This window comes from Megascapheus bottae, chromosome 8, assembly GCF_031878675.1.
Source record: "Megascapheus bottae isolate mThoBot1 chromosome 8, mThoBot2.hap1, whole genome shotgun sequence".
Lineage (NCBI taxonomy): Eukaryota > Metazoa > Chordata > Mammalia > Rodentia > Geomyidae > Megascapheus > Megascapheus bottae.
In genome coordinates, this window is record NC_143516.1 from 68,527,297 (window position 1) to 68,552,661 (window position 25,365).

The 25,365-nt window shown below is 43.9% G+C and overlaps 1 protein-coding gene across 1 annotated transcript; it reads right to left on the minus strand.

The window, feature by feature from the left end:
• Nucleotides 1-512: 512 nt before the first annotated feature.
• On the minus strand, nucleotides 513-24,137 carry Mto1 (mitochondrial tRNA translation optimization 1). Its single transcript, XM_090338549.1, has 12 exons — nucleotides 23,648-24,137; nucleotides 22,113-22,312; nucleotides 21,656-21,773; nucleotides 19,878-20,167; nucleotides 17,644-17,756; nucleotides 16,255-16,445; nucleotides 15,912-16,042; nucleotides 15,232-15,436; nucleotides 14,194-14,365; nucleotides 10,113-10,231; nucleotides 5,462-5,622; nucleotides 513-1,124 (listed from the first exon to the last, which is right to left on the minus strand). The coding sequence occupies exons 1-12, from the start codon at nucleotides 23,862-23,864 to the stop codon at nucleotides 969-971; spliced, it is 2,073 nt and encodes a 690-aa protein (XP_090194675.1). The 5' UTR covers nucleotides 23,865-24,137; the 3' UTR covers nucleotides 513-968.
• Between the last annotated feature and the right edge of the window lie 1,228 nt (nucleotides 24,138-25,365).

A 25,365-nucleotide genomic window follows, 5' to 3' on the forward strand; every position in this document is an offset into this window, starting at 1 on the left:
TTTGTGCGTGCTAGGTAAGTGCTCTATCACTAGGTTAAACTTCCAGCCTAAGAGTAAAAATAATTTATAGCTATTTTCTCAGCCAAACTAACAAGCACAATTATATTCTTCATCTTCTTCTGCTTCTTCTTCTTCTTTTTTGGCCAGTCCTGGGACTTGAACTCAGGCCCTGAGTACTGTATTTGAGCTTTTCTATATACGTAGTACTGAGAAATTGAACCCGGGTCTTCGTATATGCTAGGCAAGCACTCAACTACCAGGCCAAACTCCTGGCTCTGATTTTTTTTTTTTTGTGCCAATCAATCCTGGGGCTTGAACTCAGGGCTTTCCTCAAGGTTAGTACTCTACTGCTTCTACCACTTGAGCCACAGCACCACTTCCAGCTTTTTTTTCTATGTATGTGGTACCAAGGAATCGAACCCAGGTCTTTGAGCATGGTAGGCAAGCACTCTACCACTAGGTCAAACTTAAACTCCTGGCCCCCATTTCTTTCTTTCTTTCTTTCTTTCTTTCTTTCTTTCTTTCTTTCTTTCTTTCTTTCTTTCTTCTTCTTTTTTCTTTTTGTTGGTTGTGGGGCTTGAACTCTGGGCCTGGGTGCTATCCCTGAGCTCTTCAGCTTAAGGCTACCAGCATACCCCCGAGCCTGGGCATTGTCTCTAGGCTTTTCAGCTCAAGGTTACCACCCTACCCAGAGCCACGGCCCCACTTCTACCTTTCTAGTAATTAATTGGGTGTAAGAGTCTCCTGGTTTTTAGTGCTGGGCTGGTTTTGAACCACAATCCTCAGATCTCAGCCTTCTGTGCAGCTAGTATTATAGGCATGAGCCACAGCCCCCACCACAATCATATTCTTTATCTTACAAATGAATGACAAAGTCCTGATAACCTCATCCACTTATTTCCATAGATGTTAAATGGATCTTATCTCCTTTTAACACTCTTTTCTTAAGGTCTTATAGTAAGAGAAAGCTAGAGTTCTTGAAGCCTGTGTGTAGCAGGCTGGCACAGCCCAGCTGCCGGCAGCTCAGGCTCAGCTGGCTTTCTCTGCTGAGCCATCTTTACGAATCTGAGCAGGTTGACGATGGCAGCAGGCGTCACTCCAGGTATACGACTGGCAGCTCCAATCTAAGGGAGTAAAGCACAAGAGAACAGGAGCCAGCCATGTCAAATCATTTCCGTTCTCCAACTCACAGCAACTGTATTGTGTAGCTTATAAATTAACCCTGTGTTAAAATATTTAGGGTTTGGAAATGGAGTCTGGTCTTCTGGCCTGGAATCACTCCCTCGAGTAGCTGGGAATATAGACATATACCAAGAGTACATATTTTAAAATCATTATCTTTTCCCTTCTCTCATTTTTGTGTGCTGGAGCATGAACTCAGAGCCTGGATGCTGTCCCTTAACTTTTTCATTCATGGCTGGCCACTTGTGTGTGTGTGTGTGTGTGTGTGTGTGTGTGTGTGTGTATACAAACGCCCATGCTGGTCCTGAGGCTTGAACTCAGGGATTGGGAACTGTCTGAGCTTCTTTTGGTCAAGGCTAATGTTCTACCACTTGAACTACAAAGCTTCACTTCTGGCTTTTTGGGTAGCTTACTGCAGATAAAAACTCTCACAGGGGCTGGGAGTGTGGTCTAGTGGTAGAGTGCTTGCTTGGTCACTGGTGCCCAGCCTGTTTTTGAAACAGGATGTCATTATGTAGTTCTGGATGGCCTTGAACTCACTAGATAGCCAAGAATGGCACTGAATTGGAAATCCTCCTCTGTTTTTACCTCTCCAGGGCTGGGTTTACAAGTTTGGGTTACCATAGACATTTAAATCATAATTAATTTTACTTCAAAATATCTTGCAAGCAGATAAAGAAAATGTAATTATTACTTACACCTCATGCTCAGAGAAATGAAAATAGTGTCTGAAAAATTATATAACTAAGCCAGGAATGGTGGTACATGCCTATAATCTCAGTATTTAGTATGCTAAGGCAGGAGGATGAGTTTGAGGCCAATCTGGGATATATATATATTGAAACCTAACTTATAAAAACATGCACAAGGACTGGACATGTGGTTCAAATGGTGAAGTACTTTAGTAAGCACAAGACTCTGAGTTCAGTCAGTGTCCAGTATCACCCTGCAAAAGTGTATGTGTGTGTTTGTCTCCACATTTGGAGGTATGCATTTTGTAATATGGTGTAATACTATCCAGGCGCAGTGGCTCATGTCTGTAATCCTAACTACTCAGGAGGCTGAGATCTGAGGATCACAGTTAAAAGCCAGTCCAGACACTAAAGGCATTGACACTCTTATCTCCAATTAATCACTAGAAATTGGGAAATGGGGCTGTGGATCAAGGGTAGGGCAGTAGTCTTGAGCTGAAAAGCTCAGGGACAATACCCAGGCTCAGAGTTTAAGCGCTATGATGGACAAAAAAAAAAAGGTGTAATAGTATAATATTGCTTTTTTTTTTTTTTTTTGTCAGTCCTGGGCTTGAACTCAGGGCCTGAGCACTGTCCTTGGACTTTCTCAAGGCTAGAGCTCTACCACTTGAGCCCCACCACTTCCAGTTTTTTTCTATGTATGTGGTACCAAGGAATCGAACCTGGGTCTTCGTGCATGCTAGGCAAGCACTCTACCACTAGGCCAAACTCCCGGCCCCTAATATTGATTTTTCTTTTTTTTTTTTTTGCCAGTCCTGGGACTTGAACTCAGGCCTGAGCACTGGCCTTGGGCTTTCTCAAGGCTTTCACATGAGCCACTGTACTACTTCCAGCTTTTTCAATGGATGTGGTACCAGGGAATTGAACCTGGGTCTTCATGCATGCTAGGCAAGCATGCTACCACTAGGCCAAACTCCTGGCCCCTGCACATTTTTTTTACATGCATATTTGTAATGTTTTTCCTTTTCATTGTTTTCATACAAACAAAAAACCAAGAGGATTTCTATGACAAACTTGGTGTCAGGATGGAAGGGAAGAAAGAATGGAGGCATGGGAAGCTAAGAAAAAGCAGGTTCCAAATCACATGGAACAGGCCGCAGGGTCATGTCATGAGATGACACGAAGCCTCCTGAGAGGACCACTCACCTTGGCATGTGTGTTTGGTGCCTGCTCACACACCCAGGGTAGGGAGAGCTGGCCATATTGCACCTTATCATAATAATGTAATACCCCTAGTGATGATGGGTCACAGTACACACTGTTTTAGTCTCTGTAGTATTTCAGTAGCAGACATGCATATGTGTATACTAGACACACACATATACATGCACATATGTATACACATGCATGTATACACACATGTGTGCATATATGTGTATCTTATGCATATGTGTTGATACATATACATGCATCAATGTATATAATTAAGTTATTTTTGGTACTGGACTTGAACTGAGGCTCTCCCTGGAGTATCTCCAAGCAAGAACCTTCAGCTACCAGCTGACATACCAATTTTAAACATGTTAAGATGTGGGAAAATATACATCTCAGAAACAACAAAGACTATCTTTAAACCTTTTATAAAAACTTGATACTGGGCCTGGAGTTTGGCCTAGTGGTTAAAGTGCTTGCCTAGCATGAATGAAGACCCAGGTTCCATTCCTTGGTACCACATATAGAAAAAAGCCAGAAGTGGTGCTGAGGCTCAAGTGGTAGAGCTCTAGCCTTGAGGAAGTCCAAGGACAGTGCTCAGGCCCTGAGCTCAAGCCCAGGACTGGCAAAAAAAACCCAAAAAACAAAAAACTTGGTACTATATAGTATAGTTAAAATTTAAAAAAAAAAACAAACAAACTGTAGCTGGGCCAATGGCCCATGCTTGAAATTCTAATTACTCAAGAGGCTGAGATCTGAGGATCACAGTTTGAAGCCAGCACAGAAAGGAAACTCTCTGAAACATTTTTCCCCCAGTCTTTGGGCTTAAACTCAGGACCTGAGCACTGTCTTTGAATTTTTGTTGCTCAAAGCTAGTGCTATACCACTTGAGCCACAGCACCACTTCTGGCTTTTTCTTTGTATGTGGTACTGAGGAATCGAACCTAGGGCTTTGTGCATAATAGGCGAGTACTCTATCACACCACTAAGGCACACTCCAAGTGCTCTCTGAAATCCTTATCTACAATTAACCAGCAAAAAGCTGGAAGTGGAGGTGTGGCTCCTGTGGAAGAGCTCCAGCTTTAGGCAAAAAAGCTAAAGGAGGGCATCTAGGCCTCAAGTTCAAGATCCAATCACATTACACATACATCAGAATTTTCTTACATATGCTACCACATACACAGTGAGGTCTAAGCACAGGGCCAAGAGCTCAAGTTCCCTTGGCCCACTTAACTCCCAAGTCAATAGTATAGAAGCTAGCAGGGGTCCAAGTGGTGGCTTATCAACTAGGATGTTTTGTTTCCATCTAGAGTGGTTCACGTCACACCCACATCTACATTAGTTAACACATAGCTGGGAGTAGGAGGTACTTATTTTCTCTCAGCCCTAACACTGCTTATAGACACATAACATCTACTACACATAAAAGAAATATAGCTGGGTGTGGTGGCTCACACCTGTAATTCTAGCTACTCAGGAGGCTGAGATCTGAGGATCAAAATTCAAAGGCAGTGGGCACTAAAGAACTTGAGACTCTTATTTTCAATTAACCACTAGAAAACCAGAAATGGCATTGTAGCACAAGGGGTAGGGGGTACCCCTGAGCTGAAGAGTTCAGGAACAGTACCCAGGCCCAGTGTTCCTCACGACTCACAAAAAAATAAATAAACAAATAAATAAATTAATTAAAAAAATTTCCAGGCATTTTTTTTGTTGTTGTTGTTGATACTGTTGTTTTGGATATGAGATCTTGCTTAGCCTGGCCTTGAACTCAAAATCTCCGTAATTCTTCCTCTCAAATAGCTAGGATTATAGTTGTGTACAACATGTCTAGCCATCAAATTTCTTATGGTTAAGTGAAACATGAGTCATAAAACACTGGCTCTGCTGGGCTTGGTGGCTCATGCCTGTAATTCTAGCTACTCAGAAGGCTGAGATCTGAGGATTGTGGTTCAAAGCCAACCCGGGTACTAAAAACTATGAGACTCCATTTAACCACTAGAAAACAGGAAATGGCACTGTGGCTCCAGGGGTATGGCAGTAGCCTTAGCTGAAGAGCTCAGGGACAGTGCCCAGGCCCAGTGGGGGGCGGGGGCTCAGGCCTATAATCCTAACTATTCAGGAGGCTGAGATCTGAGGATCACAGTTCAAAGCCTGTCTAGGCACTAAAGGCAGTGAGACTCTTATCTCCAATTAATCACTAGAAATTGGAAAATGGGGCTGTGAATCAAGGGTAGGGCAGCAGCCTTGAGCTGAAAAGCTCAAGGACAGTGCCCAGGCTCAGAGCTCAAGCCCCATGATCAACAAAAAAATGAATAAATAAAGCCCTAGCTCTTCATTTATAACTTATTCTTATCCACTGTCTGTTTTCTTACTGTCTGTGGACGACTGAAGTGAAGCTTCTCTCGAACTTCGTCAGACAAGGATATATCTCTGATAGTCAAATAATCTATGTCTTCTGGGAGTCGGAGAGCTTCATCTCTTTCAACTTCCTTCATTTCTTGCAGCTGATAGACCAGTGCTGATTCATAAGTTGCTGGTGAACAAAATTTAAATCATGTTATATCCAGGCTATGTCAACAACCCACATTTGTATAACTCTGAAGTAGTTACAAAGAGCTTCTGGGATGGGAGTTTGGCCTAGTGGTAGAGTGCTCACCTAGCATGCACGAAGCCCTTGTTTGATTCCTTGGTATCACATACATGGAAAAAGCCAGAAGTGTCTCTGTGGCTCAAGTGGCAGGGCAATAGTCTTGAGCAAAAAAAAAATGTCTAAGGACAGTGCCCAGGCCCTGAGTTCAAGCCCCATGACTGGCAAAAAAAAAAAAAAAGAGCTTTTGTATGCCCCAACTTATTTAATACTCGTTTGGCACCAGGTGGATAAGGAAACTGAGGCCATGATAAAGGGAGAACTAAAACATTCTGTCTGGTAGTTGAATGTATGTTCTTTTCATTTGCAGTGACTAGAAAACTAAAGAGAATTGAATTTGTTTTTCATGTCAGTGTGGTCAGTGTGAATCTTTTTTTTTTGTTTTTTTTGGAGGGGGGGATTGTCATGGGGCTTGAACTCAGGGTCTGAACACTGTCCCCGAATGTTTTTGTTCAAGGCTAGAGCTTAACTACTTGAGCCACAACTCCACTTTGGGCTTTTTTGGTGGTTAGTTGGAGATAAGATATACAGATGTGCGCACGTGCATGCACACACATGCACACTCATGCACACACACACAGAAAAGACAGACATATACACATGAATATATGTATACGTGTATGTACATACATATTTATTTACTTATTTATTTATTTTGGTGCCAGTCCTGAAGCTTGAACTCAAGGCCTGAGTACTGTCCTTGGGCTTTTTCCTCAAAGCCAGCACTCTGCCACTTGAGCCACAGCACCGCTTCTGGCTTTTTCAGTGTATGTGGTACTGAGGAATAGAACCCAGGTCTTTGTGCATGCTAGGCAAGCATTCTACCATTAAGCCAAACTCTCAGCTCCATATATAACTATTTGAATGTGGTATTGGGGATGGAGGATGGAATCTACAGCCTTGAGTATGCAAGAAAAGCCCTCATCTTCCCTAATTAGGGAAGCTTCTTAGTTGACAACAATACAACAATAATTTGCCAAGTACCAGGGGCTCACATATCTAACCCTCGCTAGGATGAAAGGTTTTATTTAGAAGTAGAATTAGGAAGAAAATTGGTAATTATTATTTTTATTTTTTGTGAGGCTAGAACTCTGGGCCTGGGCATTGTCCCTGAGCTCTTCAGCTCAAGGTAATGGACGGCCTTATCCCTGGAGCCACAGTGCCCACTTTCAGTTTTCTGGTGGTTAATTATAGTGGTTAATTAAGGATAAGAGTCTCAGGGTCTGAGTCGAGCATGGTGGCTCAAGCCTGTAATCCTAGTTACTCAGGAAGCTGAGATCTGAGTGCATGCTAGGCACATACATAAAAAAAGCCGAAAGTGGTGCTGTGGCTCAAGTGGTAGAGCTCTAGCCTTGAGAAAGCCCAAGGACAGTGTTCTAGGCCCTGAGCTCAAGCCCAAAACTGGCAAAACAAAACAAAATACCTGCCAGTGACTGTATATAGAGAATCCCTTCTTGAATACTTGTTTGTTAAACATGACATTTGAAATATGACATAAAAATCAATGTTAATAAAACCTTAAAAAAAAAAACCCAAACACCTAATTATGGGGCCAGGAGTATAACCTAGTGGTAGAATGCTTGCCTAACATGCATAAAGCCTGGGTTCGATTTCTCAGTACCACATATATAGAAAAAGCCAGAAATGGTGCTAGTGGTAGAGCACTAGCCTTGAGGAAAGCCTTAGAACAGGGCTTAGCCCTGAGTCCAAGCGCCAGGACTGGCAAAAAAAACAACAAAAAGGGGGGGCCGTGAGTTTGGCCTACTGATAGAATGCTTGCCTAGCATGCACAAAGACCCAGGTTCGATTCCTCGGTACCACATACATAGAAAAAAGCCGGAAGTTGTGCTGAGGCTCAAGTAGTTAGAGCTCTAGCCTTGATAAAGTCCAAGGATAGTGCTCAGGCCCTGAGTTCAAGCCCAGGACTGGCCAAAAAGAAAAAAAAAAGAAAAAAGAAAAAAAAACAAACCCTAATTATTCCAGGTGCTAGTGGGTCATGCTATAATTCTAGTTCCCCAAAGGCTGAGATCTGAGGATTATGGTTCAAAACCAGCCTGGGCAGGAAAATCCATGAGACTCTGTATCTTCCAATAACAAGCACAAAACCAGAGCAGAACTATGGCTCAAGTGGTAAAGTACCAATCGAGCAATAAAGCTAAGGGATAGCACCTAGGACCTGAGTTGAAGCTCTAGTACTGATACATGCATACAAAAAAACCCTATCTCGTAAACTGTAATCCTTCTGTTCTACTATTCTCTTATTCTCTGAGGCTTTGGAAAGATTTGTTTCCATCTCTTGACTCAAACAGAAAATCTCTGAATCTAGGTCTACCAATGATTTACCCCAGCAAGGCTCTCCATCTAATGAGGGCCTGAGATCCTTTGCTGAACTGTGCAAAAATGCACTCAGCTCACTTCTGTGGGTCTCTGTAGCAACAAAAGAAAACAGACTTTGCAGGAAGACAAAGTATGTTCAAGTTTCAGCTCTGTACCTCACCGTAAATAATCTCTGGCAAGTTACTACTTATCTATAAAATTTGGGCAATGATGCTACTACTTCTCTGAAACCGAGCAGTTCTAAGTATCAGATGAAATAATGTGTATAAAAGGTATACAGTAATAATGTAATATGATGCATTAGCATAAAATTATAATAGAATTATAGATTCCAGGGGCTGGGAGTGTTGAGTAGTGGTAGAGTACCTGCCTAACATGTATGAAACCCTGGGTTCGATTCTTCAGTACCACATACACAGAAAGTCAAAGTCAGAAGTGGTGCTATGGCTCAAGTGGTTAGCTAGCCTTGAGAAAGCTCAAGACAGTGTCCAGGCTGTGAGTTTAGGCCACAGGACCAAGAGAGAAAGAAAGAAAGGAAAGAGGGCCGGGAGTTCGGCCTAGTGGTAGAGTGCTTGCCTAGCATGCACGAAGACCCGGGTTTGATTCCTCGGTAACACATACATAGCAAAAACCCAGAAGTGGTGCTGTGGTTCAAGTGGTAGAGCTCAAGTCCTGAGAAAATCCAGGGACAGTGGTTAGGCCCTGAGCCCAAGCCCAGGACTGGCAAAAAAAAAAAAAAAAAAAGAAAGGAAAGAGAAAAAAAGAAAGAAAGAAAGAAAAGAGCAAAAACGAAAGCCAGGTTCTAGTTTTTCATGCCTGTTTCAAAAATCTCAGAAGGCTAAAATCTGAAGATCTATGTTCAAAGTCAGCTTAGCAAACAAATCCCTGGGCTTCTTTCTTTCTTATCATCAATGAACCAGCACAAAGCTAGGAGTGGAATTGTGGCTCAGGAGGTATAATGCAAGCCAGGTGTGGTGGCTCTTGCCTGTAATCCTAACTACTGAGGGTAGAGATTCAAAGCCAGCCTGGACACTAAAGTCTGTGAGACTCTTATCTCCAATTAATCACTAGAAAATGGGAAGTGGGGCTGTGGCTCAAGGGGGAGGGCGGTAACCTTGAGCTAAAGAGCTCAGGGACAGCGCCCAGACCGAGTTCAAGCCCCATGACCCATTAAAAAAAAAGAGGTACAGTGTCAGCCTTGAATCAAACAACTTAAGGAACCCAGACTTCTGTGAAAAGATGGTCAACAGACTGATCAAGATTATGAGAGCCCATCACGTGTTACAATGATTGGGATGCCTCTGTACTTCTTTATCTGCTACAAAGTATTATCAGTGCTAAAATTTAGGATACTATAAAGTTATTTACTAGACTGTTATTATTCGAATTTTAGATGGAGAAAATAGAAAAAAAAAGTAAAATAAATTTCATTGTTGATTGTTTGTACAGGTAATCAGACTTGAAGTCAAGGCTTACTCCCAGCTTTCTTGCTCATAGCTGGTGTTTAATCATTTCAACACCACCACCCATATGGCATTCTGAAGATTAATTGGAGAGAAGAATCTCATGAACTTTCCTGCTCAGGCTTGCTTTGAACCGCAATCCTCAGCTCTCATCCTCCTGAGTATAAGTCACTGGGACCTGGCTTGAATGCAGGACCTGGGCATAGTCTCCTGATATTTGGTCCACGTTAGTGTACTACCAGTGAGCCACAACCCCCATTGAGAAGTTAGGATTAGAGAGGAAGCCATCAGCACCCCAATTTGTTGCCTTTTTTTTTTTTTTTTGGCCAGTTCTGGGGCTTAACCTCAGGGCCTGAGCACTGTCCTTGAGCTTTCTCAAGGCCAGAGTCCTACCACTTGAGCCACAGCACCACTTCTGGCTTTTTCTGAGTAGTTTATCCAAGATAAAGACTCTCACAGACTTTTCTCTCTGGGCTGGCTTTCAACTTCCATCCTCAGATCTCGGCCTCCTGAGTAGCTAGAATTACAGGCAGAAGCCATCAGCACCCAGCTTAAAGTAGAAAATTGACCCTGTACCTTCTATCTTCAGTCTTTCAGCTAGCTCTCGACATTCAGTGTACTTCCTTAAGGGCTCTGGCATCGCGTTGGCTAACAACTCCATGTCAACGTCCTCATACTTCAGAACATCCCAACAGCTGCAAAAACAAGAAAGTTCTGTACAACTGCGGCTATAAAGGACATTTCAAACAAAGCCTTTAGAATAACCAAATTATTCTTTCCAAATATAGCAGTATCTGTAGGACATTAGGACATCAGTAAACTTCTTTTTTTGTGAATCAGTAATGGACTAAAGCTTGAACTGTCCCTTAGATTTATTGTTCAAGTCTGGTGTTCTACTAAGTGAGCTCCAGCTTCACCTTTGGCATTTTGGTGGTTATTTGTAAATAAGAGGATCATGGACTTGATTCCCTAGCTGGCTTTGAACTGTGATTCTCAGATCTCAGCCTCCTGAGTAGCTAGAGTTATAGAAGTAAGCCACCTGTGCCTGGCTCAGTAAGTGTTAATAACTGATTCTACCCAATTTCTTATTGTTAGAAGTTGGCAGCTAATGAGGGAAGTATGGTTACAATTCATTCACCCTCCTTGTTGCATAGACTTCTAGAGAACTCTGCTAACAAGGGTTTCATCATACTGTCAAATTATGAGGAACACATTTTGTATTTAGGCCAATCTATATCCTAGCTGTCCTTTTGTATGCTGGGAACCATGTCAGAGGTTTTTATTTTTACAGAACTTATTAAGGAAAAAGGTCATTTCAAGTCTCTGAAAAACAAACTAGTTAAAATGACCTAGGAAGTTCATATGGAGACCTCAGTCTGACACCTCTTTTTGGGTAGCTTCATGTAAATTATTGTAATTTATTTATTTTTGCCAGTCCCAGGGTTTCAACTCAGGGGCTGGGCATTGTCCCTGAGCTTCATTTTCAAGGTTAGCATTCTACCACTTCAGCCACAGCATCACTTCTGTTTTTTTCTGTTTATGTGATACTGAGGAATTGAAACCAGGGCTTCATGCACACCAGGCAAGCACTCTACCACTATACCACATTCCTAGTCCCCCTCCATGTGAATTTTTACCACATGGTATTTTGGACAGTTCTCAGTTCAGTTTGGACTGCCTACTGTGGGTGATCTAATGCCTGCTGGGCCAAAAGCAAGGGGAGCAGATTATGATGCATACAATTAACTGAAAAAAATTACCCATTTCCAGGCCATTTACACAGGTCAACAGAAAAATATGCCAAAGCATTAGTGCTGCTGCAGGTAGATCACATGCTAGTACTGGTGCTCTTTTTTTTTTTTTTTGCCAGCCCTGGGCTTGAACTCAGGGCCTGAGCACTGTCCTTGGACTTTCTCAAGGCTAGAGCTCTACCACTTGAGCCTCAGCACCACTTCTGACTTTTTTCTATGTATGTGGTACCGAGGAATTGAACCCGGGTCTTCGTGCATGCTAGGCAAGCACTCTACCACTAGGCCAAACTTATCTCCAATTAACCTCCAGAAAATAGGAAGTGGGGCTTGGCTCTAGGGTAGGGTGGTAATCTTAAGCTGTAGAGCTCAGGGACAGTGTCCAGGCAGAATTCCAGCCCTATGACCCACAAAAACAAAAACTAAACAAAAAAAAAAACCCTGTAAATTCTAGCTATAAAGAGAAGAGTTGCATTTGTAATGAGGTACATATACACAATAGAATTTTACTCATCCACTAGAAAGAATAAGATTGGGGCTGGAAGTGTAGCCTAGTGGTAGAGTGCTTGCCTTGCATGTACGAAGCCCTGGGTTAGATTCCTTGGTACCACATACACAGAAAAAGCTGGAAGGGCGCTGTGGCTCAAGTGGCAGAGCACTAACCTTGAGCAAAATGTGTCTAAGCAAACTGCCCAGTCCCTGAGTTCAAGCCCCAGGACTGGCAAATACATACATACATAAATAAATAAATTGCATTATCTGTAGGGAAATGGATGTAGCTAGAATAAATCATGTTAAGTGAGGTAAGCCAAGCTCAGAGAAACAAATGGCACACATTTTCTCTCATATGTGAAAAAGCTAGATCTAAAATACAACCAGACATGATAGCTTATAAAGCACTCTATTTACTTACAAACAGACGAAAAGTAGGATACACTGAGGGGAAGAAGAAAAATATCACCTACTAAAACAAATTCCAGGAAATGGAAACACAGATTTTTGTTGTTTTTGAAATAAAGATTCAGCATTTGTGACTGAGTATGTGGTTGAACTAGCCTCCTCCATATCCCATGGGCTTACTTTCATTTCCACTTTGATCAATATGCTTAACTTCCTGTGTCTGACTCTGAGACCAAGGGTATCACTCCTGTCTGAGACACTGTGGTTTGGATATAGTTTATGTGTTCCCCAAAGGTTCATGTTCCTGGCACCTGGTTCCCAGTATGAGTAGGTGTGAACCTTCATGAAGAAAACGATAGACGGTAATTAGATTACTGGAAGTGTTGTCTTTTGGAAAGATGGATGCTATTCAGGGTACCATAGTGCATACCCAGTATAGCATTCAGAGGTGTAAACTGGAGGACTACATTGGGTCTGGCTTGGACAAAATCAACCAGAAACACTATGTGAAAGGCAACCTAAAAACAAAAGAACTAGGGGCATAGTTCAAGATGTAGAACACTTGCCTAACAAGTATAAGGCCCTGACTTTAATCCCAGTTCCACAAGAGAAAAAAAAAATGGGTGGGGAGGGACGATTAATATTGGTCTCAAGAAATTAGTCTTCACTAGTGAGCTGCTGTAAGAAGAACAACTGTGGCCTCTGAACCTCTAGCTTTTGACCTCACCTCATGACCTCCACTATGACTTCTACCACTGTGATGCCACCTATACCAATCTCGGGAGTATATCTCTCCAAACTGGTGAGTTAGATAAATCACTTTTTAAAAGTAAAAGTATGCAGCTTCAGGTACTTTATTATAATGTAAAATCAACTAAAATAGGTGTCAGCAAAATATGTTCACTGCTATGGTGTGCATGCTGGGTGTTTTCCGTATGCTGGAATCCTAAAGCCTGCTGCTAATACTAAGAGGTAGAATCTGCCCTAAGGAATTGATTTGTGGCTGCAGAAATGGTGTGAGGGAGTCTGTTTGATTGATTTGCCATGAGAGGGTCTAAGAAGTAGGTGCCATGTTGGAGGTGCAAGCTTCGCCAGACAATCTGTTGATACCAGATCTTGGACTTCTCAGACTCCAGAACTGTGATTAGTACTTTTTACTTGTTGATTGATGATGGATTGTGCTGGGATGTCAAGCACACTAAACAAGCAATAGCAACATTATTAGCCCTAATGTATTTCTGCTATTAATAGTCTAAATAGACCAAGACATCTGATATCTACTATCGTTTTTTTTTTTTTTGGGGGGGGGTCATGGGGCTTGAACTCGGCCTGGGCATTGTCACTGAGTTCTTCAGCTCAAGGCTGCTCCTTGAACCAGGCCCCACTTCCCGTTTTCTAGATGTTAATTGGAGATAAAAGTTTCAGGTCCTTTTGTACCCGAGCTGGCTTTGAACCTTGATCCTCAGATCTCAGCCTCCTGAGTTGCTAGGGTTACAGGTGTGAGCCACCAAGCCCAGCAACATCCACCATCTTTTTAGTGACCTGTCCTTCACTGAGTCAGGTATTCATTCACCCCTATAGTGTGAACTTAATACTTATAACAATAACTTTCTACTTATTACTACTATTAGCAATAATGGCATTATTTATTATTATTATCCAAAATCTGAACTGTGTACCAGTAGCTCTTAACTATAATCCCAAGAACTGTAATCTAAGAACTGTGGTTTGAACCTAGCCCAGGCAGGAAAGTTTGTAAGAGTCTTATCTCCAATTAACCACCAAAACACAGGAAACAGAGCTGTGGCTCAAGTGGCAGAGTGCTAGCCATGAGCACAAAAGTTGAAGAACAGCACCTAAGCCCTGAGTTCAAGACTCAGGACCAGTGCATGCATTGTTTAGGAGTACAGCTTTAGCTCAAATGGTAGAAGGCAAGCAGAGCAAGCAAGCCAAATGAGAACAAGACCCTGAATTCAAACTCCAGTATCACTAGGAAAAAACATGCGTACCTGATATGCAGACTTTTATTAGCGCTTATAGAAGCCTGTGGGATTATTGTCTTCCATTTGGAACTGGAAAACTCAATGGATTTCAGTTCAGAAATACCTTCTTTTAAGGAAGATTTCATCCAAGCAGCTCTTTCATATCGTTGTGGGGACACACAGCCAGCTTCTCTGAACCCTATGGAAAAGCATATGATGAGAGAAGTTTTTTGTTTTTCAAACATTCTATTTATTTAGTTAGTTAGTTGGCCAGTCCTGGGCTTAAGCTTAGGGCCTGAGCACTATCCTTGGACTTTCTCAAGGCTAGAGCTTTACCACTTGACTTCAGCACCACTTCCGGCTTTTTTCTACGAAAGTGGTACTGAGGAAACAAACCTGGGTCTTTGTGCATGCTAAGCAAGCAGTCTACCACTAGGCCAAACTCCCCGCCCTTTATTTATTTTTTTTTGTGGGCCATGGGCTTGAACTCAGCCTGGCCACTGTCCCTGAACTCTTCAGCTCAAGGTTACTGCCCTACCCTTGAGCCAAGCCTTACTTCCTGTTTTCTAGAGGTTAACTGGAGATAAGAGTCTCAGGTCCTTTTGTACCTGGGCTGGCTTTGAACCTTGATCCTCAGATCTCAGCCTCCTGAGCAGCTAGGATTACAGGCGTCAGCCACCAGCACCCGGTTCTACTTATTTTTATGACTTTTTTTTTTTTTTGGCCAGTCCTGGGGCTTGAACTCAGTGCCTGTGCATGGGCTTTCTCAAGGCTAGACTTCTATCCCTTGAGCCACAGCACCACTTCCAGTTTTTTATGTGGGATGGAGGAATCAAATCTGGGACTTCGAGCATACCAGGAGAGCATTCTACCACTAGGCGAAACTCCAGGTCCTATTTTTATGATGTTTAATGACTTTTTCATTGTTTTTATGTGGTGCTAAGGAATCAAACCCAGGGCCTCATGCATGCTAAGCAAGCACTCTACCACTAAGTTATAATCCCAGACCCTGATGAGAGAAGTTTAAAGAATAGTAAATCAGGTCACAGGATTCAGTGGAGTTACCTCGGAATGTGAGCCGGCTGTCTGCGTTATCAGGACGCAATGACAAGCGGAATTCCACACGGCTGGTGAACATTCGGTATGGCTCACTTGTGCCTTGTGTGGTGAGGTCATCAATGAGCACTCCAATGTAGCCTTCTGTCCGACTCACGATGAAGGGTGGCTTGCCACTGGCTCGCAGACTGGCATTGATTCCAGCTATCACACCCTATGAGAGGACTGCAATGTTTACAAGGCTATTATGAACTGAGTACAACTATCTCGCCTAGCACACCATCTAGAAATAACTGTTAGCAGGGAAAGCAGGTCATGAGGAATCTACCAGAGATAGAGACATTCAGTATAATAGGAATGTGCTATGATGACATGCTATGACAACTCCTTGGAGCTGTGTGTGTGTGTGTGTGTGTGTGTGTGTGTGTGTGTGTGTTTGTGTGTCCTGGGGCTTGAAAACAGGGCGTGGACAGGGCTAAGTCTTTTTTGTTCAAGGCTAGCACTCTACCACAGTTCCACTTCTGGCTTATGTTAATTGGACATAAGAAACTCACAGACTTTTCTGAATGGGCTAATTGTGAACCATGAATCCTCAGACCTTAGCCTCCTGAGTGGCAAGGATCATAGACATGACACACTAGTGCCTGGCTCCCCTTCTGATGTATTATAACATGTGATTAAGCCCTTACTTGAGCTGCAGCTTCCTCATAACCCGTGGTGCCATTTATCTGCCCAGCAAAGAAGAGTCGTTGAACCAACTGAGTCTCAAGAGAAGGTGTGATCTGACGGGGGTCTAAGTAGTCATACTGAACACCATAACCTGATAAAGAAAAGCACATTAAGTAAGTAAAAGCAGAGTTGGATCTTCCTTAAGGTAGGAATGCAAATAAATATCCATTCAATGAATATCCTGAAAAAAGAAAGACTATTTTAAATGTATAAACATTGAGCTTTATCTCCTGAGGCTCTAATTTACGAGCTTCACACTAACATAATGCCTAGCACTCTGAAGATGGCGGTGACCCTCTTTACCTGGCTGAATCATTTTCGCTTTCTCCAAGCCTCTGATACTTGTGATCATCTTTTCTTGCAGCTCAGCTGGCAGGGTCACAGACAAGCCTTGGGGGTAGATCAGGTCTGAATCTATTCCTTCAGGTTCCAGCCAAATCTGATGGACACGGTTTGGAAAGCGTAACACCTTTGATTCAATAGAGGGACAGTATCTAGAAGAGAATATTGGAATAAAAGAAATTTAAACGAGGGGCTGGGAGTGTGGCCTAGCATGCATGAAGCCCTGGGCTTGATTCCTTGGTACCACATAGATAGAAAAAGCCAGAAGTGGTGCTTTGGCTCAAGTGGCAGAGCTCTAGCCTTGAGGAATACCCAAGGACAGTGCTCAGGCCCTAAGTACAAGCCCCAGGACTGGCAAAAAAAAAAAAAAAATTAAGCCAGGTCAGGCGAGGTAGCTCACACCTGTAATCCTAGCTACTTAGGAGGCTAAAATCTTAGGATCAAGGTTCAAAGCCAGCCCAGGCACGAAAGGACCTGAGACTCTTATCTCCAATTAACCTCTAGAAAACAGGAAGTGGGGCCTGGTTCAAGGACAGAACTGAAGAGTTCAGGGACAGCACCCAAGCCAAATTCAAGCCCACCAAAAAAAAAAAAAAAAAAAAAAAAAATTGGGGGCCGGAGCCGGAAGTTTGGCCTAGTGGTATAGTTCTTGCCTAGCATGCATGAAGACCAGGGTTCGATTCCTTGGTACCATATATAGAGAAAAGCCAGAACTGGTGCTGTGGCTCAAGTGATAGCGCTCTAGCCTTGAGGAAAGCCCAAGGACAGCGTGCAGGCCCTGGGTTCAGTCCTCAGGACAGGCAAAAAAAAAAAAAAAAAAAAAAAAAAAAAATTAAGCCGGCTTGGTGGCTCACGCCTGTAATCCTAGTTACTTGGAAGGCTGAGATCTGTGGATCTCATTCAAAGCCAGTGGGGGGGGGGGAAGCAGGGGGCACTAATGATCCTGAGACTCCTTTTATCTCCAATTAATCATTAGAAAAGGGGAAGTAGGGCTGTGGCTCAAGAAGTAGGGCAGAAGCCTTGAGCTGAAGAGTTCAGGGACAGTGTCCAGGCCCAGAGTTCAAGCCTGAAGACACACACAAAAAAAGGGGAGGGGGGCGGGAGTTTGGCCTAGTGGTAGAGTGCTTGCCTAGCATGCACAAAGGCCCAGGTTCAATGTCTCAGTAAAAAAGCTGGTAGTGGTGCTGTGGTTCAAGTGATAGAGCTCTAGCCTTGAGAAAAGTCCAAGGACAGTGCTTGAGCCCTAGGACTGGCAAAAAAAAAAAAATTAAATGAATGGTAACATTAACAACAACAAAAAAGATTGACATTATTCCCCAAAATAACTGAGTACTGATATTTTGTCCTTACCGGGGCCCTCTTGTGGTTTCCTTAACATGACTGTTAAGATGAAGGTTCTCACGGACAATGCTATCCACGTTGGGGTTAGTGTGGGTCAAGTAACAAGGCAGCTGATCTTCTGGCTGTTAACACAGTAACCAGATATAGGGTTTGTTTGTGTCTGATCCAAATAAAGCCCACACAATATCTACCTTCCTTAACATTCGATGTAAACATAATGCCTAGAACTTACAAAAAACTCTTATCCAAAATAAACAACTCAAAAGATAAACTTAAATCTAAGCAAGCCTGTAGAAAAGAAGTTAAGAAGGAAAGGAGGGGGGCTGGGAGTGTGGCCTAATGGTAAAGTGTTTGCCTAGCATGCACAAAGCCCTGGGTTCGAGTCCTCAGTACCACATACTCAGAAAATCTGGAAGTGGCACTGTGGCTTGAAGTGGTAGAGTGCTAGCTTTGAGCTGAAGAACTTAGGGACAGTGACTAAGCTCAGAGTTCAAGTCCCCCAAACAAAAACAACAACAAAAAATAATTTTTTTTTTTGCCAGTCCTGGGCTTGGGCTCAGGGCCTGAGCACTGTCCCTGGATTTTCTCAAGGCTAGGGCTCTACCACTTGGGCCACAGCACCACTTCTGGCTTTTTGCTGCGTATGTGGAATCAAACCCGGGTCTTCGTGCATGCTAGGCAAGCACTCTACCACTAGGCCAAACTCCCGGCCCAAATAAATATTTTTTCTTAAAAAGGGAGGGAGGGAAGGAGGAAGAAAATCAGCTATCCAGGCACTGGTGGCTCACATCTGTAATCCTAGTGACTCAGAAGGCTGAGATCTAAGGACTGCAGTTCAAAGTCAGCCCAAGAAGAATAGGCCATTACACTCTTAACCACCAGAAAACCAGAAGTGGCACCGTGGCTCCTAGTGGTAGAGAGTGCTGGCCTTGAGCAAAAGGCCTTAGGGCGGGAATATGACTTAGTGGTAGAGTGCTTGCCTTCCATGTAGGAAGCCCTGGGTTTGATTCCTCAGTACCACATACACAGAAAAAGCCTGAAGTAGTGCTGTAGCTTAAGTGTTAAAGAGTGCTAGCCTCAAGGAAAAGAATCTCAAGGACAGTGCCCAAGCCCTGAGTTCAAGTCTCAGGATTGGCACTAATGAAAACAAAAATAAGTTACATGCTGAAGCCGAGTGATGATTTCAGTGGTTTCATTATACTATTTATTCACTTTATATAAATTTGAAAGTTTATCGTCACCCCCCCACCTATCGTTTCACTATATATTGCAAGTTGTCCTTGAATTTTAATTTTATTTTTGCCAGTCCTGGGGCTTGAACTCAGGGCCTGAGCACTGTTCTTGGGCTTTCTCAAGGGTAGCGCTCTACCATTTGAGCCACAGCACCACTTCTGGCTTTTTCTGTGTATGTGACACCGAGGAATTGAATCTGGGTCTTCATGCATGCTAGGCAAGCACTCTACCACTAGGCCAAACTGCAAGCCTGGCCTTGAATTTTAAAACATGCTCCTCAAAGTGCCAGTGACTGTATGTAGAGATTCCCTTCCTGAATACTTGTTCGTTAAACATGCCATTTGAAATATGATATAAATATCAATGTTAATAAATTATTAAAAAAACAAAACAAACAACATGCTCCTCATCAAACTCAGAGTGGTGCTGGGATTGCATCCACATGCCATTAGTCTCTCAACTGGAAAACAATAAAGTGTAAAAGTATTTTATCTTAATCAGAAAGATTGAGAGTTCAGAGCCTCAGCTTCATGTCAAAATGCTGAATCAAATAACACCCCCCCCCCAAAAAAAACCCTAAGAGAGTATAAATACTAAGAACAGAATTTGCATCTTACCACCAAATACACATATCTACGTAAGTTTTGTTTGTTTTTAGTTTTTACTTTTTTTATTTATGTAAGTATTTATAGGGAGATAAACATGGCACAACACTGACAATTGATGACTTTCAGTAATTTATAAAAGTTTGTTTTAGAGGTCCTAAAATTTTTCTGGAGATCCAAAATTGTTTCAAAAATTTAATTAAAAAACTTTAATTTACAAAACAGGTAAAGCAATGCAAGCTATGAAATTCAAGAATTTACAGAAAGCCAAATTTGCTAATTGTAAATTGTATTCTAAGTGACAGCAACGTAAATTGGTATTAAAAGGAAAAGGAAAGAAATGGTTCAGTTACCTGTGCTATAAACTGTGTCCCTGCAAAGCCAGGTTTCCATGAATTATCTTACCTTAATCCACACAGTTTCATTGACAAAGCTGAATGGTATGGATGGGTTATCTGGTGCCTGCTTGTTCAGAATGCTGAAATTAATGGACTGTTTGGCAATTCGGGGTGGAGTGCCAGTCTTCAATCTTCCAACAACAAACCCCAACTTCTCCAGAGTCTCAGCCAAGCCTATAGAAGGTTGATCCCCTAAACGTCCAGCAGGATACTTGTCCAAACCAATTACAATCATGCCTCTGAGAAATGTCCCAGTAGTCAGAATCACACTCTTTGCAGAAATTGTGCTTCCATCCACTAAATGACAGGGGGAAAAAAAGAAAAAAAAAAAAGAACAAGTTTTTTTCTTATTATTACTACAGAATGACTACTTCATAGGGCAGGAGCAAGGCCTAGTGGTAAGAGTGCTTACTTAGCATGCACAAAGCCCTGGGTTCGGTTTCTCAGTACCACATACATAGAAAACTGGTGCTGGGGCTCAAGTGGTAGAGCTTCAGCCTTGAGAAAATCCAAGGACAGTGCTCAGGCCCTGAGTTCAAACCCCAGGACTGGCAAAAAAAAAAAAAAAAGTTAAGAAATGGTGAATCTACCTAATGACATGGAACTGCATACTTAAAATTGATTAAAATGTAGTCCTAGTCATTTAGGAATCCAAGACCTGGAGGATCACAGTGGTTTGGGCCAATGGGGTCCCTCCTTTTTCTAGTGGTACTGGGTCAGAGCAGGGGCTCTACCAGAGAAGCCATGTCCCCAAATCCTTAAATATACAACTTTACATAAAAACATACACACTAAGTTGTAAGTTGTTAGTTTTTTAACTAAGTTGGGCACCAGTGGCTCATGACTATAATCCTAGGTACTGCGGCGGCTGAGATCTGAGGATCCCAGTTTGAAGCCAGCCTGGGCAGGAAAAGTCCATGAGACTTTTTTTTTTTTTTTTTTTTTTGCCAGTCCTGAGCCCTGAACTCAGGACCTGGGCACTGTTCTTGGGCTTTCTCAAGACTAGATCTCTACCACTTGAGCCATAGCACCATTTCTGGCTTTCTTTTTTTCTATGTATGTGGTACTGAGAAATCTAACCCAGGTCTTCATGCATGCTAGGCAAGCACTCTACCACTAGGCCAAACTACCAGCCCTGCATGAGACTCTTATCTCCAATTAACCAGCAAATATCTGGAAGCAGAGCTGTGGCTCAAGTGTACTAGAGTGTTAGGCTTGAGCAAAAAAATCTAAGAGGCAGCGCCCAGGCCTGAATTCAAGACCTAGTAATGGCAACCTACCCTCCTTACCCCTCCCCCCACAAAAAATCCAGTACAGCTACAAAAAATAGAAATAACAATAGAAGTGCTAAGAGCAAAAGACACATTTGCAGGCTACAAAGACCTATACTAAGACAGTACTGACAAGCACAGAACATGACAGAGCTTCATGACAGGAAAAATGAAAAGAAAAACATGAGTATTTAGAATTCCTTATCTTGGGGGACAAAATATAATTCCTTGAAATAAAAAAAGGGGGGTCCCGGGAGTTTGGCCTAGTGGTAGAGTGCTTGCCTAGCATGCATAAAGACCTGGGTTCGATTCCTCAGTACCACATACATAGAAAAGCAGGAAGTGGTGTTGTGGCTTGAGTGGTAGAGCTTTAGCCTTGAGAAAGCCCAAGGATAGTGCTCAGGCCCTGGTTTAAGCCCTGGGACTGGAGAAAAAAAAAAATCTCCCTTTTTCTAAAATAATTTCTCACACCAATTTTGGCATGATGTCAATGACACTCTTAAGTAATACATACCCAAAACAACACCACTGACACAGCATTTCCCAGCATGTTCTGGCTCTGGCTCTGAGAGAATGAGGTCTTCTACAGCTCCTTCCCAGACAGCAAGCAGTGGTGTATTCAGGATTTCTTTCTATCAAAAGAGACTGCCACTGAAACCATGCATTAAATAATCACCACCATCTTGACCATTCCCATGCCTTATTCTTTTTGGGGGGGGGGGGTGGAGGAGGTCCTGGGCTTGAACTCTGGGCCTGGGTGCTGTCCCTTAGCTCTTCAGATCAAAGCTATCACCCTACCCCTTGAGGAACAGCCCCACTTCTGGTTTTCTGGTGGTTAGTTGGAGCTAAGAGTCTCTTGGCTTTGTAGTGCCCAGGCTGGCTTTGAATTGCAATCCTCAGATCTCAGCCTCCTGAGTAGCTAGGATTACAGGTGTGAGCCACCAGGCCGGGCTCCCATGCCTTATTCTTACCTGCATGTTTTGTTTGTAGAGTTTCCTATCAATTTGAGCTCTCAGTCCCCAGACTGCTGGACCCTTCCGCCGGTTTAGTACTTTGTAATGTATACCAGACTGGTCACAGATTCGAGAACATAGGCCATCCAGGGCATCTACTTCCCTCATTAAATGTCCCTTCCCGATGCCACCAAAGGAAGGATTACAGGACATCTGACCTAAAGAGAATCAATGTCAAATAAATGTTGTGGCCACCTTACTTAATAGTGCTTAATAGGGACTAGAATTAGTTTGCTTGAAACAAACACACCAAAAAAAACCCCCAGAGAACTTGAAACATACTATAAGGAAAATCCCACAGTCCATGGAGTAAGCTGTCCAGGGCATCCTATAAGACAGTATTTGAGGGGCTGGGAGTGCGGCCTAGTGGTAGAGTGCTTGCCTAGTACGCATGAAGACCTGGGTTCAATTCCTTAGTACCACATACACAGAAAAAATGTTGCTATGACTCAAGTAGTACAGCGCTAGACAGCTCAAGGACAGTGTCCAGGCCCTGAGTTCAAGCCCCAGATCAAAAAGAAAAAAAGAAAATACTTGAATTTCCTTGTTTATCTTTCTTTTGGTGCACATTTTAATTGTTTTAGTAGGTTGCCCTTTGTGGGGTTTTTTTTGTTGTTGTTTTTTTGCCATTCTTGGGGCTTGAACTCAGAGCCTGAGGGCTGTCCTTGGGCTTTCTCAAGGCTAGAGCTCTACCACCAGAGTCACAGCACACTTCCAGCTTTTTCTGTGTATGTGGTACCAAGGGATCAAACCCAGGTCTTCACGCATGTTAGGCAAGCACTCTACCACTAGGCCAAACTCCCAGCCCAGGTTGCTCTTTGTTTTTATTCATTTTCTATTTTTTAAATTTTTTTGCCAGTCTTGGGCTTGCCTGAGCACTGTCAAGGCTAGAATTCTAGGACTTGAGCCACAGCACCACTTCTGGCTTGGTGTGTGTGTGTGTGTGTGTGTGTGTGTGTGTGTGTGTGTGTGTGTGTGTGCGTGTGTGTGTGCGCGTGTGTGTGTGTGTGTGTGTGTGTGTGTGTGTGTATGCGTGTGCGGGTTCTGGGGATTTAACTAGAGCCTGGGCGCTCAGGTTTTTTTGAGTCAGAGCAAGCGCTCTACCACTTGGCCCACAGCTCCATTTGCAAATTCGGGTGGTTGATTGGAGATAAGATTTTTTTTCACTGACTTTCCTTCCGAGCTGGCTTCAGACGCTGACCTCGACCTCCTGGGTAGCGAGGACTGCAGGCGCCACGGCGTCCAGCTTAACCCGTTTTGTAACAGAAGCAGCAGGGTAAACCCAAGAGCCAACGAGCTGGCACCGCGTGCTTTCACACTTCGTCGGGCTCCGCCCTCCCCCGTTCCGCATCCAGGAACCCGAGCCCCAGAGGACGGACTGACGGACGCCAGCCGGTCGGACGCCGGCGGGGTGAAACCCCGGGCAGCGGGGCGGCGTCTCCTCGGCCTCGCGGGCGGGACGAGGGCGCCCGCGTCGCCGCCGCGCTCCTCACCGATGGTGTCCACGCGGTGCGTGACGAGCAGCGTGCGGGAGCCGCATCGCGCGGCGGCGGCGGCTGCCTCGGTCCCCGCATGGCCCCCGCCTATGACCACCACATCGAAGTGCGGGGGCCCGGGCGCCGCGCTGTCGCTGCAGGGTTGGCCCAACGACAGGCATCGTTTGCGCAGCGAAGCCGCGAGCCGGCGGCCGCTACCTCGGAGGGAGATCATGCGTGCCGAAGGCGGCCGCCTCCCAGCCTAGCGCCCGAGCCTCAGGAAGCCGGGCGGAGAGAAGAGCCGCAGGGCGCGGCCATCTTGCTCTGACGTCACGGCGCAGCACGTCGACGTCCAGCGTGGCCGCTGATTGGCGAGCTAGAGCGCCTGTCCGTCTCCGCGCTCGGCGGCCGCCACGCGCGCTCTTCCTTTCCTGCGCGCCGCAGAAGTTTTTAGGGCCTGCGTGGTGAGTTCCTGGCTACCTCTCCTTCTTATCTCTCCCTTTCTCCTTACGCGGCTTCCCTACCCCTACCCCCTTCCTTGCCCTCCTCTTCTCCTTCCTCACTCTCCTCCCTTCCTTACTCTTCTCTCCCTTCTTCCTCCCTCCCCTTTCTCCTCTCCTCCCTCCCCTGCCATTCCCTTCCCTCCTATATCCGGCTCTCTCGCCTGCCCCTCTGTCCCCTCCTTTCCCCTCCTCGAGGAAGTTCAACTGTTCAACAGTTTTGTTCTGATTATTAAAATGATCAAAACCGTAATATTGTCTTTTAAGTAAATATTCATTTGCACAAGCCTTGCGGAATTACAGCACTTGGAGAGATTCAGAACATACATCTTCCCCTAACCCTCCCCACAGCCATGGTCAATACTTGGTTACTGTGGCTATGAATTTTTTTTTATGCGTAAACCGATGTTACTGTTCTGTACAGGACAACACTGTGAGTACATGGCTTCACTTCACAATGTCTTTTTGACACTTTCCCTGAAATGTTTGTGCTGGAGGTTAGTGCTCTGCAAGTTTTGCCACAGCTCTCCTTCGCTTTTTTTTTTTTTTTTTTTTTGGCCAGTCCTGAGGCTTGAACTCAAGGTCTGAGCACTGTCCTTGGGCCTTTTCAAGGCTAGAGCTCTACCACTTGAGCCACAGCTCCACTATATGTGGTACCAAGAAATCAAGCCAGGATCTTCGTGCAAGCTAGGCAAGCAGTCTGCCACCAGGTCAAACTCCTAGCCTCAGTCCTTAGGCTTTCTCAAGGCTATCACTCTACTACTTGAGCCACAGCACCACTTCTGGCATTTTCTATGTATGTGGTATGGAAGAATCAAATCTGGGCTTCATGCATATTAGGCAAGCACTCTACCACTAGGCCACTGCTTTTCTTTCTCTCTCTCTCTCTCTCTCTCTCTCTTTTTTTTTCTTTGCCAGTCCTGGGTTTGAGCTCAGGGCCTGAGCACTGTCCTTGGGCTTTCTCAAGGCTGGAGCTCTATCACTTGAGCCACAGCACCACTTCTAGGTTTTTCCATGTATGTAGTACTGAGGAATCAAACCCAGGCCTCTGTACATGCTAGGCAAGCCCTCTACCACTAGGCCATGCTCCCCGTCCTAGTTTTTCCTTTTCAAGCAGAGCTTATCATCTACTACATGAGCACAGAGGGTCTGCTGTATGTTTTGAATTGCCTCTTCCAGATAGATTGTAAGCTCTGGGAAGGTAATATTCAGACTATACAACATACTAAAGAAAAT

Bases quoted from the DNA above. Each gene is read 5' to 3' on its own strand.
- Mto1 (XM_090338549.1), bottom strand. From the start codon at position 23,864: ATGATCTCCCTCCGAGGTAGCGGCCGCCGGCTCGCGGCTTCGCTGCGC. The intron at 16,043-16,254 runs GTAAAGAGGGTC...TTTCTTTATCAG, and splicing joins AGCGAAAATGATTCAGCCAG to GTTATGGTGTTCAGTATGAC. The intron at 10,232-14,193 runs GTACGCATGTTT...TTGTTTTTGCAG, and splicing joins AATAAAAGTCTGCATATCAG to CTGTTGGGATGTTCTGAAGT.